The sequence below is a fragment of the Lathamus discolor genome, chromosome 1 (assembly GCF_037157495.1).
Source record: "Lathamus discolor isolate bLatDis1 chromosome 1, bLatDis1.hap1, whole genome shotgun sequence".
Taxonomy (NCBI): domain Eukaryota; kingdom Metazoa; phylum Chordata; class Aves; order Psittaciformes; family Psittacidae; genus Lathamus; species Lathamus discolor.
Window position 1 is genome coordinate 123,228,436 of NC_088884.1, and position 14,647 is coordinate 123,243,082.

Sequence of the window (14,647 nt, forward strand, 5' to 3'; positions counted from 1 at the left end):
CTATTTTCAAGTGTATTATAAACATGAGGGCAATAGGTAAGGAAACAAGTTGTGTTACCCACTGTTCTCTCTAGCTGGCTGTCTCTGGAGTCTGATCACCAAGAGAAACACTAGATATGTAGAATCAGCTGACCTTTAGATTACATGATTTAAAATTATAACAAAAGCTTGAAATGAAAAGGGCTGAATAACAGTATGCAAGAAATATAGTTTCTACTTCTCTACCCCCTGAAACATCATCCCATCGCCAGTCACATTTCTACGAATCCTTATGTCCTTTCACCCATATGTTCAAGCACACATTGAATAGAATCTTTCAAGAACATCTTTTCACAGAGAGCTTTTATTAAGAAACAATAAAAATAGCATAATAAAAATGTCATAGCTTGTGTGGTGGGCTGTGAAAAAGTGACAAACAGCAGCACAGTACCAGTGTGAACACAAATCAGGAAAGACAAGGAGAGATTTGTTGGTCAGGTTACTCCTCCTGACACAAACAAATATTCTCCATGTTGTACAGAATTGGAAGCAAATGAATTCATGTGTAGTGGGTGGGCGCAATGAAAAGCTGTTATTTTTTGATTGTGCCAAAACCATTTTGCTTCCTTTGTCTCAAAAAGAGATCTAGATAAATCTAAGGTAAAGAGTCTTAAAATACATATTCAGAGTAATTTATAAAGACGCATGTCCTTTTTTTGAAAACAGGAGCAGAGAAACTATTTATTATACTTTTGTTTCTGTACCATCACTTTACCCCCAAAACCATTTATGTGTCAGTCTGTTATCTCCCAAAATAAATAGATGTCCTGAGTCTCCCTTTAAACCTTTTTGTGTGTATCTTACAGAATGCATCAAGGTTTCATCTAGATCTTTTGCTTTTTGCTCTTTTCCAAATTTGGTCTATCTATTCCCCTGTATAGCTGAAATTTTGCATAATTTGTGGCAAGTTAACCATGCAGAGCCTCTCCTGTGTAGTAATTTCAAACCCATTTACATCCAGCACAAATTTCTTGCAACTAGGCCTGGCCTGTGTCAGCTAACCAGTTCATCAGCCCAGGTCTTTGGAAAACACAAGACAGTGTGTGCTGCCAGTTTTGCTGCAATGAGCTGGATGTTCTGTATAGACATAATTCCTGTGCAGGCTTTGTAAATTACATACTTCTATGGAGTGCAAATTTTGAGAAACTTGCCTACCAGAAACTTGCCGGAAGATAATTTTAATGGAAGAAACTATATAAAGCACTGTCCTGAATAGAAATGAATTTTACCATCTTCTCTTTACAAACAGCATAAATTCCTATGACTTCCTCAGAAACCAGCTGGCAAGGGAATGAAACATGAAGTGACTGCAGAAGCACCATGGAGGATGGAAGAAGGAAGGCAGTAGTCACTAGGCCTAGTGCTAGGTCTGGAAAGCTGGCCGTCCCTTAGCAGCCTGCATAGGTAAGGGAAAGATGTTTTGGTAGGTGTATAATACCTGAAGCAGATCAGGTGTGAGTGTCCTCAGGTTGCCACTGGAGAAGGCTATAAAAACTGCCATCCTGAAGTTAGGCTTTGTGAATGTTTTCGCTAATATTTGAAACATCAACTTCAATTAGACCATTAACACCATTTTGCAAGAGCAGAAATACTGAACAGAAGTTATTTCTGATCAAAGGTAATTAAAGTGTAAGAGACTAAAGCTGGTCATATTTTTGTTTCTTACGTGTAATCCTTAAACACTGAAATCCTGAAAAACGCAGAGAGAAGAAAAGAATTTTCTTTTACATCAACTTTGGTAATGGCTTGGGTCTTTAGTAATGACTCAGGGAAGCAAATACCACATATTAAAGAACACAGTAATGGTAGAGCTTTGAGTTGTATGTATCCTTCAGCTGAGAAGTGGCTGTCAACAAAAGTTATAATTTTTTTACAATTATTATTTCTCCACCCTTTCTACTCAGCTGAATGAATTTAATCCATTGCAGACAGAGATATTAGTTAAGCTCACATTTCCTGCTATTAAGTGTGTTTTAAAAATAAGAAAATAAATTAGAAAAGAAAGTTTCCTTATTATCTTAATTCTCTAGGCAATGGTTTGGTAATTTTTTTTATCGAAATATTTAGGAAGCAAAGCCTTAAACTGAAGCATTGTCAGGCACTGGATTCCAGAGAAAATCCAGAGAAAAAATCTGAGAAAAGCTATAGGCCATTTGTTTCTTTAATAAGCTGAAATCCAAAATCTGATTTTTAGGGAAGAGTGTGAGCTGTCAGACAGCAGTGTACTTTTATTCAACAGAGCACTTAGGCAAATGATTGACATTAAGCAAATTCTACAGTTTCACTGATCTCAGAACATTTTCCTGAGGTCAGAATCAGAATTTGATGAACAAGTCTGGATTTAAACATATGCTGATTTACAGTCTGAATATGAGTCAGTATCAAGTTTTGCTTTTAGCATCCATTAATAACAGCTGGTACTGTACTGCAAGATATCAGAGTTAGAATATGTGAACCCTTAGCCCTGCACACCTTCACCAGTGTTGAGATGCAGTCAGCACCAGCTCAGGTGACCTGAGGGGTCCTATCAAGTTAATTCCTTTTTCTGGTTGAAATACGATTTATAAGGTGGGGATCTTGGGGTGGGGCGTTGTTTTTTTTTTTTTGTTATTGTTGCTGTTGTTGTTTTCAATATCCATTTTTTTCCTAGCCTACCAAAAGCAGATATTTTTGTCAATTAGTTACTTTCTTTACTATTACCCTTTTTTAAAGGAAGGTGTGAAAGTTGTGGATTACTGTACTTAATGATACAACCAGGAAATACATTAAAAAAAAAAAAAGCAATATGGGAATACAGAAGTACTTGACAAAAAGACATACAAATATGCAGTTGTATTTAGATTATGCAGAAGCTTGAAATGCCTATGGTGGATGCAAGTGACATCTCAGATGACAAAATAACTCACAAATGAAGCAGATGTTTATTAAATAGTTATATTTGTAATTTAAGGCTGTAAATTTGACACGAAATGTATGGCACATAAATAATAAGACAGATTATAGATCCCTCACTATTCTGTTCTTCTGTCAGTAAAACTTTTTTACTAGTCTGAAAGAATAAGAGGGATCTTCAGGCTTTTGAGCTAGGAATCAGCATGTGCTGAAGTGTGGGGAGTTTGACAAAAGAGCACCTAGGAGGGACAAATATCAAACCAGAATGACTGAGAAATGATAGAGAAGAATGAAACCTGGCAGCTTACCCCGTAAAGAAATGTAGTATGTAGAGGATGAGAAGCCATGCTGGAGCTCTGAAAGTGAAAAATAGGATTAGTGTTGTAGCCAGGTGTCAGGAGGTGAAAGTCTCCGGTGGCTTTTGAGGACTCCAGTGTGAAGTCATGAAACCAAAGACAAAAATAGTGCTCTCAATAGATGTCATCTATGCCCTGCAGATGCCAGGGCAGCACCTGAGAGAGACTACTTTTATCTTTATCCTCACAACAAATTCTTCAGAAGAGCAGGGATTTTGCTTCTGAAATTCTCCAAATGCGTTTTCTTGCTGAACATTGCTTCCACTGTTTTCATTTCCATTGTCATTTCAGGCAGCATCCACTGTGCTATTTGTATGATGTGCCAGCCTGTGTCTTTAGCAGAAACTCAGAAAGGCTTCTTCCAGGGAAGTAAGGGAAAGTATAAGAGAAGCCTGATCCTAGGACAGCAGAAAATGTCTCCTGACACAAAAGAATGCTCCTGTTTATACTTCACTTTATCAGGTGTTAGTAGCAAAAAACACTTCACACACATTCTCAGGAGAAATGTAGGAGAAAAAAAACCTCAGGAGAAAGTGTGAGATGGTATCAGATTTGGCTGTATGATTTGAGACTGTGCTTCAAGCAGGAGAAAGTTTGACACAGGAGGAATTATGTTGCTAACCCACTGGAGATCTCCGAATCTCAGGACACACCAGTTTCACATCTCTGCTCACCAGCAGGTATCTAAAGTTGCTCCTATGCCTTTTCTGTATAAATACCTAATTTAGCCTCATCAAATATTTTCCAGCAAACTAGCTGGGAGCTTTCTCGTATAATTCTGTTTTTTTCTTCCACTGGATTGGAAGAGGACTGTTTTTCTGCTTGGGTTTGTTTTTTTTTTTTTAGTTGGGTTTTGTTGGGTTTTTTTTTTCCCCAAAAAAAGTGGGGAAAAAAACACCAAAATATAAAATTCACTGTGATGGGCTTTTTTTTACTCCTAATGGGAAAAGCCATTTGAGAAATTCTTAATAGAAAAGCCTGGTTGGTTTTCTACATTGTATCTCTTTGTGAAAATGTATATGACAATTACTGTAAAGTAATAAGGAAATAATTTCAGGAGACCATTGTCAAATTATTAGCAACATGTTCCATAGGGAACCACAAAGAAAGGGAAATCTCATAAAATACGAAATTGCAAAGCTCTGAAGGAAAGTTCTGTCTTATAATTCATTTTCTACATTCCCCGTCTGTCCTCAACCACAGAAACTTCCTTTTTAATTATATTACCTGCCAGTAGAGAAATACATGGAATTATAGTGCACAAGAACACATTGCTACTTTAATATTCTACACTATTCATAGGACAGCACAAGGCACAGGTTTTGACTTTTAAATACTGAAAAAACAAATAATTTTTGTTTCTTAGGCATTTATCCTTGTCAAATTTAGAACATATTAAATTTACCATCACATCCTGAGATGGTTTTTGCTCAGAGAGACATCAGATCAGATTGTCATTTGTGCTACATTTACATTTATAGATATTTCAAAGACCTTCTTCTCTGCCAGAATGGTTTAAAGTGACCTTGCAAAAAGAAAGTAAGGTCTGTGTTGTATTTTAAAAGCTGATTATTCAAAAAGGCATTGATTATACAGCAAAGTACACTGTATGAACAGAAACTCAGCTGGTGGATATTGTAGTTTCACTTACAGCAATCAAGTTATGTGGGTTTCCCTCAGGTGGGGATCTACTTGTGTATATTTTGTGTAATTAAAGTATATATACTTTAAGCAATAACACACAGAGCTCCATTTTGTGTATTTGTCAAATATTTCTGCACTTCAACCAACTGTAACCACTTTGAGTTTGGAAGCTAAACATGCTGATTACACCCAAACTATATTCATATCCTCCTTTTAAATTCTGCAGATCTTGATTAAACCATTCATTGTCTTGGAGATAATCCAGGTTTATACCATTGCATCTGAACAGAAAATATTGTGAGCCTATGCATAGTTTATATAGATCAGCACTAATTATTATGAAAAGCCTCATGTAGCTAAAGCTTAATTTTTTTTAATACCATACCTGATTTTCACTGCCACCTGTGAGGATGGAATTGCACCTTGTCCAGACAGTGAGCAGTCCCATCTCCCTTTAGATTCTGGACACACATCTCAAGGAGAATATACATGGTTCATAGGATTGGGACAGATAATACAAATAATCCCAGCCACACTAATTCCTGTCAGTGACAACAGATGAAAATGGGGTTTGGGTTTTTTAAATTAAAGAGCCTGTAATATTGCAATCAGCTGCAGTCAGTTGGTACCGAAGGTCTGTTTGTGCTTTCGTTGGCTGCGGTGAAACATCAGAGTTATCTCATTCTCTGTGGAATTACTGTAGGGTTTTATTCTCTTAATTGAGAACAAAATTTCTCTCTTAATCCTGTCTTTGAACATAAGTGATTAAATCCTGAACTGACTCTATAAATGAGACAACTGCATGTCCCCATTTAACATATTCTACAGGTTTCACAGAATCATTTTTCTGCATGGCTAGGCTGATTTTACAGGACTTTAACATCAACCAAAAGCTTTTTTTTAAAAAAAAAAAAAAAACCAAAACAAAAAACAGAAACCAAAAACTCTTCAAATCAGAATGTCCTAATTTTATGCTGGGATGGGTGTCCTCTGTAGTGACAGCTTTCCTGGGGTTCATATTGCTTCTAATGGTCTTAGGCGGACACTCCTGAAAAGCACTTCTTTGAAAGAAAGAAAAAAAAAATAAAAATCAATAAATATGTCTTTGTGCTAAAGCTCATAACTGTACAAAGAGAACAGAACAAAAAACAGCTGATGAAAACCATAGGTAGTAGCAGGTCCGACTATGTCTTATAATAAGATTCAGATGTAACTGCTGTGAACATTAAAGCAGTAAAAGGGGCAAAAATGCACAGCGTCCAATTTCAAAGTGACAACAATCAAAGTTCCTTGGAAAAAGAAGAAAAACACTACCCATTCTGTTCTTGTTATGTAATTGTGCTTGTCCTTGGACACGTTTCATCTGCAATCACACTTCCAGCAGTTGGGTGTAGAATATTTATTACTTCTTTATATTTTGTCATCATCATCACTACTTATTTTTTTAAATGCGACTGGGCTTGCCTGCTTTAAAGAGGTTTTTGAAACATCTGTGTGCATGGTGGACATGGCTATAGTCTCATAATCCTCCTCACGGGAGCGGAAATGGCAAAAGTGAAATAAAAACTGCAGGTCTCTTTGGAAGTTCTTATTGAGAAACCCATAGAAGATGGGGTTCACACAGGTAGAGATCATGGCAGTGAGGTGGCAAATCAGGAACAACAGGTTGTGGCTGCAGGTAGCAACAGGCAAAATTTCGTGATTCCAATCAAAGACGATGTTGAAGATTGTGAGGGGCAGCCAGCAAACTGCAAAGGCAACCACTATTGAGATCAGCATGATGTTGATCCTTTTGGTTTCAGAGGATCTGTACTTACTGTCTCTTATCTTGTCCATCATGTTGTTCCTTTTTTTCAGCCGTATGTATATCTGCAGGAAATTCAACACAGAGAAATGTGGAATAATTTAACCTACAGCCATCAACTTTGCAAGGATAAACAAACATCAGACAGAAAAAGTACATATTGCAACAGCGTTGTCTCTTACCTTCAAGTAGCAAATAAATATAAAACAAAGCGGTCCGAAGTATTGAATCACTAAAAGCGTTGTGGTGTAAGAGAGCCTAGCAGTGTCCAAAGGGAATAGGTCCAAGCACACATATTTGTCCTTATATTCATCAAATGTTAGGTTTCTGAAGGGTTCATCTGTTAACACATGGTAGATCAGGAAAGGCAAAGAGGAAGCTGTGGCTAAAATCCATATTGCAGCAATCCCCATGTACGCATGTCTGTTGTTTGGCCTCCAGCCACGAGGATTAATGATCAGCTGGTGGCGTTCGATAGCAATGAGGACTAAAGAAAAGACTGAGACTGTAATTGAGGCACATTGCACAAAAGGATTCAATTTGCACATGGCTTCCCCAAAAATCCAGTGATCCATTAGAGTATACACAAAAGTAAAGGGAAGACACATGATGGTCACTAAAAGGTCAGAAAAGGACAGGTTGACTATGAGGATATTAGTAACATTGCGCATCTCCTTCTGTTTTAAAATAATGACAATCAAGGCCAGATTCCCAGAAACTCCCAGAATTATCACAGTGCCATAAGCCAAGGCCAAAGTAAAGACCATGGCCAAAGGCACATGGCAATCTTCATCCTCAAACTGCAAGAACTGTGAATTCTTCTCCGAAAAATTCAGAAGACCGGTCATGTTTCCCAGCGGGGTGAGAACCGAAGAATTCATGTTGTTTCCAACTCTGCACGACCTCCACAGCCGCTGCTGCTGCTGCTGCTGCCGCCGCCGGCATCCAAAGCGCTCCCGGCGTTCAAACCGCGCCCGTCAGGGGACCCTCGGCTGAGCCGGCTCCTCGGTGCTGCATCCCCCTCGCACCACCTGGGGAGAAGGGAGGGAGCAGGGCCCGTCACCCCCAGGCACGTTGCCCGCCTCGACACACGCACGCTTGCCCCCCGGCGTGGAGCCGCGGCGCCCCCGGGGTCCCGCGGGGAGAGGAGCCGCCCGTGGCCGGCGGCATGCTAACCGCCGCTCGCCCCGCCGGTGCCGGGGGACGGCCCGGACAGCGGGTGGGGAGGGAAACCCCCGCGGGAAGGCGGCGGCGTGCGCATCGTCTGGTCCGAGTTGTGAGCGGGCACCACAGTCCGCAGGGAGGAAGGCAGGAGGGTCAAACTGCAGGTCTGCAGGCAGGGATGCGACCCTTTCCCCAACTGTTCCAGACCCGCTCCCACTGGCAAAGTTACCCGAAATAAGCTGAGAAGCAATTTCAGTCTTCCAGCAGCATAGCCTTTACTTTACATTTTATGCCTCCTTTGCACAAGTTTAATCTGCAAAGGTCTGCTTTTTTAAGATTACCTAAGAGGAATTATAACCAGCAATCGCATACGCAGGAGGAAAAACCCATCTGACTAATGTGAGGATTGGAAAAATGATTCGAAGAATTGCTGCATTCCCTTTTACCTAATAATGTTCACTTGATGTTGAGCGGCCGAGTGCCCACAGCAACACTGGCACTGAGTCAACGGCAAATCAGGAACTCTGAACACCTTAATCTCAGCTAACAGCGCTGTGCAGCAAAGAAAGAACAAAACAAGATGAAAGATAAAACAGCAAAAATTAAACACTGCAGAATTTTTTTTTTTAATCCAAGCAACACAAATAAACTTGCCTAAATGACAACCTTTCTGCAAGGCCGTGAATTTTAGTATCAGAGAAACTCGGGCATATCTGTTCAGGAAGGAGAAAAATAAAAGAAAGAAAGAAATCAAGTAACCTGACACACCTTTACTCCAACTCTTCATCAGTGGCAGCTGCACTGAATCTGGAATTTTCCCTCTGTGCCAGCTCTCCCGTGAGCCAAATTTATGGCTCACTTAACCCTAGGTTAAAATAATGAAAGCAATGCTACTTAAAATTCACACAAGTGGGTTTCAAACCCAGCTCCATATGGCACTTATCACAGAAGCTGTAAAAACATTGCCCACTAAAATGTACTTCATTAAAAGTTACCCTGAATGGGTGAGCTTTTGGTCTTAAATGATACTCAATGTAAATCTCAGTGCCTTCTAAGTCTCCAGAGCAGAATGATCTTTGTCTGTCACTTGGTCTGTTACTGGGGAGATTTCCACTGGATACAAAAGGGGAATTTTCCACAATGAGAAGAATCAGACGTTGGAATAATCTCCCCAGAGAAGAGGTGGATTGCCCAACACTGGATACTTACGATTCGGCTGGACAGGGTGCCGGGACATCTAGTCTAATGCATGTTTTGCCTAGAAAGGTTGGACCAGGTGATCCTTCAGGTCCCTTCCAACCTGGCATTCACCAGATAGACACCTTTTTAATCAGCCACTTGCTGAAGACCAAAGCTGGGTCTGCCTCCTCACTGGGGCAGAGTCAGTACGTGAGGGCTGGGCTTGCAGCTGCATCTCCTCATGAGGGTCAGGCAAATAATGACCTTGCCAGTGCCATGTCTTCTCACTGGCATCATGAGCTCACCTCAGCTAACTGTGCTGGCTCCTTATAGTCACCACATGGCTACACAAAACTGCAACAGGCAGTGTAGCTTGACATTGAGTGACATTTTACTGTCAAAGTTAATAGCAGTGATTTCAGACAAAAGGCATCTCTACCAAGGTTTGTTTGCTCTAGTTTTCAAGATGTATAGGCATACACCTGAGCATTATCTCTGAGACCTGCTGCCTCTGCTAACTACATTTATCTTGCCTCCCTAATCCACAAAGTCTAAACAACCTCCCACCCCCTGAGCCTCCTGAAGCATCACTTTAGCCAGAGGCAGAAGGAGGTGTTTTACCCAAAGGGCAAGCATGTGGGTGATGTGGAGAGCCAGGACTCCTCAATTCTGAAAGCATGACTTTACCCCAGCCTGACAATCCACATGTGAATTACATCGTGACCTCCACTGTCACTCACAAAGCACGAGGCCAACATTCCAGCCCTTGGACTTGATGAGGTGATGGCAGGAGCAAAGTGGGTGAGGAGCCATGTGCTGCAAGGAGAGAACTGGGCAGGTTTCCTCACCAGCTGGGACTGGACTGCACCCAGCAATGAGGTGACATATGTTTCAGGCTCTTGATTTTTCTTTTCCCTGAGCCAAGCTCTGCTCTTCCTTATTTATTAAATATCAGACTCAAAATCAGGAAATGCCACTTCTCCTTCTTCCCTTCTCTCTCCCCATAGCAGAGATGCTACCTAACAGCATGGCTCAGAAACACAGCACTGCTGGCAAGTGGCAAGGAGTCCTTCCTTCCTGCCCACCACTCCAAAATTGGCCAGATATCAGGAGGGGGATGAAGTTGCATCTCCTGGACAGCTGCATGGCTCCCTGTCCCCTATCCCACCAGTTCCCAAGCCAGGAGGGAGGTCCTTCCCCGTGCTGGATGCTGGAGTGGTGTGGGAAGAGCCCACAGACCCCTCCAGGGGACTGCACAGTCTCCCCCAGCACACACACCTTTCTTACTCTCCAGGAGTCAAAAGTTTATCACCAACAGACAGAAAGGGTGAAACAACATTCTGTGAGGTGACTGGAAATACACTGTAAAGCTATTGGAGCTGTTCGAAAGGAAGCACAAAACACTGTCCAAAGCGATGGTTAACCCAGCCACTTGCAAGTCCAGCCTGGAGCCTATCCCTGCCTGGGATTTTGTCATCTGCACCTAAGAGAGCAAGCAAACACCAGCCAAACCGGACGCAGCCACCCGCAGTCACAGGAAAGAAACCTCAGGGGAAACTCACCTTGCAACTGCTCTGTCCGCCTTTGGTCTGCTATGGGGCTGTCTCAGGAGGCTGGATGTAGTAGGAACGGGGAAAGATCCTCTGATATTCCTCCAGCTGAGATCCTAAAGATTGGTGAGGAAGGCTGGAGACTCCCCCTTAAAGCCGAACTCCACCTTATCCCAGCATCACATGATGGTGCTCTGCTGAGCAGATCCTGAAAATTTCACTGCAAGCACATCACCTTTAAATTACACATCTGGGGGTGGGTTGCCTAGTAATTCCGAAATAAATGCAATTTAAATATTGAAACAAAAGAGGAGGGGGAAGAACACAGGGAAGAGCTCGGGAAGGGAGAGTTTCAAATCTGCCTGGCTGTTTCAACGTTTTGTCTGCAAGTTATTGCCATCTCGTGGCCAAACTGAAGATGGAAATAGAATCTTTGCGGGAAAGGGGACAAGAAAGAGATTTTAAGGAGCAAGTTGCAAAGTTCAGGTTTGGGTTTTTAAACCAGTACAACTAGGTTCTGCTCTGCATTTATCATTAAGAGAAATAACCAGATTGATAAGAATTGTCAGGTTGCTATTCTTGCTATTTATTTTTTCAGCTGCAAGTAAGAAAAAGCCATTTAAAAAATTAAATCAAGTCAATAAAATATCAAACCTTGAGAAAATACAGATGTCACTGTAGCCCTTTTGGGTATTTTTCTGATTCACCCTGGCCAACTGGTTCACCATCCTGTATGGCCCATGGAAAAAGGCATTTCTGCAGGTTCATACAGAGCAGTGGGATATTCCAAAGAGCTGGAAGGAAAATGGACCCCTGAAAATCAACAAATCTCCATGGTGAGCTGCAGAGCTGGAAGGGTGGTGGCTGTTGTCTTGGTCAGCTCTTCCACTTCTTTCAAAAACTCTGGTTCCCAGCAACAGGACGGGGTTTTTTATGCAGCTGGCATGATTAGCTCTGCAAACTGCTACCAGCTATAGCATCATAGAACGGTTTAGGTTGGAAAAGAACTAAAAGATCATCTGGTTGCAGCCCCCCTGCCATGGGCAGGGACACCTCACACTAGACCATGTCACCCAAGGCTCTGTCCCGCCTGGCCTTGAACACTGCCAGGGATGGAGCATTCACAACTTCTTTGAGCAACCTGTTCCACTTACTGTTTCTCAAACAAATTCATAAAAACCAAAATGCAAAATTTTACTTTCCAGTCACTATTTTCACGATTCAGAAAATACTTTTCCCTCTCTTACCCACTAAAACCACTGCTGCAGAAGATCTACTTCAAAAAGCATAAAATCCAGTGAGTCTGGAAGTCAGATAGAAGTTACCCAGGTAAGTAGCACTTTGACAATGCCATGACAAACCCTGAAGGCTGTGTTAGGAATCTGGATTTCTTGGAAAACAGAAGTGCCCAGACTCTTTCAAGGCTCCAGATTAATTTTTCAAGGTAAGGAATGACCTCCAGGCACATTCCTATTCTACGGCAACACTGTTACATCATGGATAACTTCCAAGTGAGGAATCATGTTAATTATAGCTAAAAAATCAGTTGCACATAATAAAAGATTGTAACACTTTTTGCAGCATGAGCCTCATGGGAAGGTTTCAGAACCCAGCACTGAGGTTGATGTTTACACTGTATTTCCAGCGGCTCAGCTCAATTGCATTGCAACTGCAGTCCTCGATTTGAGAAAGGCAAGTGCAGGCATACCTCAAGGTTGCTGTAAACCAGAAGCTGGGGCACTGCTGACATTTTAATAGCAGCAGCCAGAAGGTAAGTGCAGGCTGTATATAATGTCTTTCAAGAACTTCAGTCATATGTGGGTCATTAACATGCACCAGTCTCTGCCTGAGCAGAGCAAAGGTGGATACACTCAGGCAGAGATCCAAGATGAAGATCCCTGGTAGACTGTATTTCTGTCTGAAGCAGTGACACTCTAGGGCATGCAGAACTAAGGACTCTTATTGCTATGGATGTGGAATGATCCATCCACATTACAAAAAAAAAAAAAAAAAAAAATTATTCTCCAATATAGAGATTTTTAAGGGCAATAAATGTATTTCTAAGGGGGGGGGGGGGGGGAGCCTTTTTTTATGTCAGGATAATCCTACTACTTCCGCATAATGTTCTTGCACATATGGGCAAGATAGCCATTTTAGAAGTTAAAATAAGCATTCTGTGATACAGCACTGTAGAACTCTGCCACCAGGTAGCCAAAGCACAGACATATTTTTAGGTCTGGTTCAGAATAAAAGGCTTGGGTTTACATGACAAACTTTTGATAGCAGCGGGGCTTGCAGGGGTAGCTTCTGTTAGAAGACACCTGCAGGTGCCCCCATGTTAGAGCCATTTTCAGCTGCCTCCGAAATGGACCTGCTGTTGGCCAAAGCTAAGCCTATGTTGGTGGTGCCCCTTTGATAACATATTTAAGAAAGGGTAAAAAATTCTGCATGTGAGTTGTGGGAGAGAGGAGTGAGAAAAATGCGAGAGAACCAGCCCTGCAGACACCAAAGTCAGTGAAGAAGGAGGGGGAGGAGGTGCTCCAGACAGCAGAGCAGAGATTCCCCTGCAGCCCTGGGTGAGAACCATGGTGACACTTATTCCCCTGCAGCCCGTGGAGGACCATGTTGCAGCAATCAATGCTGTGATCCATTGAGAGAAGGCCATGCTGGAGCAGACCTGTGACCTAGCAAAATCCAAATAGAAAAATGCCATTATTTCTGGGATTTCCAAAGTTTAAGATAGGTATGATCTTCCTTCTCCTCGATTTTGTCATTAGTCATGAGGATCTCCCTTTCAGCAGTAAATGAAGCAATTCACAATACCTCACATTTTAATGGTTAGCATATACTTTAAACACAATATAAACACAGGTCAAGCAAGCCTCACAAGGCCTCTTTTATACTGTGTAAATATAATTATTAACAATAAGGGATCAAAGATAGATCCTGCATATCACTCAGTGACCTGGACTCACAGTGACAGCAACAAATATTCATACAGCTATTCACACTGCAGATGGATGCAAGGTCAGGCTTTTTCCAGCGCAGCGGAGCAATGGAAAGGGCTTGCCTTAGTCACCAAGTCTTTCAAATATATACACTGTACATATGTGTATAAATATATATACACACATGCTATAACCTGAGCCTTACTACAAGTTTCCTGCTCTGGCATACTGTGTGTGCCTACCCTAGATGACTGAATCTGTTGAAGCTATATCAATCTGCTCTGAAGTATTTCACATACATGTTAGCACTAAAACACTCCAGTAAATAATCACTCTAATAAACAGACAGGCTCTTTTCAATCTTTTTCCATTGTAGCTATATAAAATACATGTTATTCAGTAAATGCCACATAGCATCAGGTTATGTTCTGTAGGAAACTCAGGCGTTCTGTAGGAAATTGAGGCATTAGCAGTTTCGAGCTATTCTGTACATCTCCAGTCTCAACACCAAGCTGTCTCTCCAGCTCGAGCACCTATCTCACAAAGATGTCAGATGACTCCTCAGTAACTCTTATTCTATTGATGACCACTATCAGGTCACAGGAGCACTGGAGTAGGAAGATAGCCATCGTGTTAAAGATTATCCTCTCCCAGGGAGTAAATTTTTTCAGTGCATCAAAGGCACTCTGGACTGGAAGACTGTTTGTTTGTGTGCAGATGTTTATTTGTGTGAAGGCATGACACTGCAAAAAGAGAATATAAGTACAATAAACAGAACACACGTATCTCAACTAAGGAAACAGAACAGCCAGAGCAAAAGAATGCAGAACTGCTTTGAAACAAATGCATTAAGAAAGGAACAAGATGTTTTATAAGAAACACATGAGAAAAATATGCCAAGAGATCAACCCATTAAAATTCTCTCTCACTGTAACTCTTAAAAATGGAAGAGGTGTCATACAACAAGACTGTCACTTTCACTACAATGTATTGTCATGTGTTCAGGCAATGCAATCCCTCTGTAAATCTTAAAATCCACCTAGTGATTTGTGGTTTCTACTGTACGTAAAA

At 41.4% G+C, this 14,647-nt stretch overlaps 1 protein-coding gene across 3 annotated transcripts; it reads right to left on the reverse strand.

Moving 5' to 3' along the window:
• Positions 1-5,839: 5,839 nt before the first annotated feature.
• On the reverse strand, positions 5,840-10,767 carry NPY1R (neuropeptide Y receptor Y1). Of its 3 annotated transcripts, XM_065693857.1 has the most exons (5): positions 10,641-10,767; positions 8,346-8,451; positions 6,918-7,766; positions 6,749-6,800; positions 5,840-5,992 (listed from the first exon to the last, which is right to left on the reverse strand). In XM_065693857.1, the coding sequence occupies exons 3-5, from the start codon at positions 7,614-7,616 to the stop codon at positions 5,946-5,948; spliced, it is 798 nt and encodes a 265-aa protein (XP_065549929.1). In that variant the 5' UTR covers positions 7,617-7,766; positions 8,346-8,451; positions 10,641-10,767; the 3' UTR covers positions 5,840-5,945. The 3 variants fall into 3 exon arrangements, with proteins under 3 accessions (XP_065549929.1, XP_065549914.1, XP_065549922.1); XM_065693842.1 differs by having other exon boundaries at positions 5,840-6,800; XM_065693850.1 differs by lacking the exon at positions 10,641-10,767 and adding an exon at positions 8,668-8,729 and having other exon boundaries at positions 5,840-6,800.
• Positions 10,768-14,647: the final 3,880 nt, after the last annotated feature.

Bases quoted from the DNA above. Each gene is read 5' to 3' on its own strand.
- NPY1R (XM_065693842.1), bottom strand. From the start codon at position 7,616: ATGAATTCTTCGGTTCTCACCCCGCTGGGAAACATGACCGGTCTTCTG. The intron at 6,801-6,917 runs GTAAGAGACAAC...AATTTCCTGCAG, and splicing joins TATTTATTTGCTACTTGAAG to ATATACATACGGCTGAAAAA.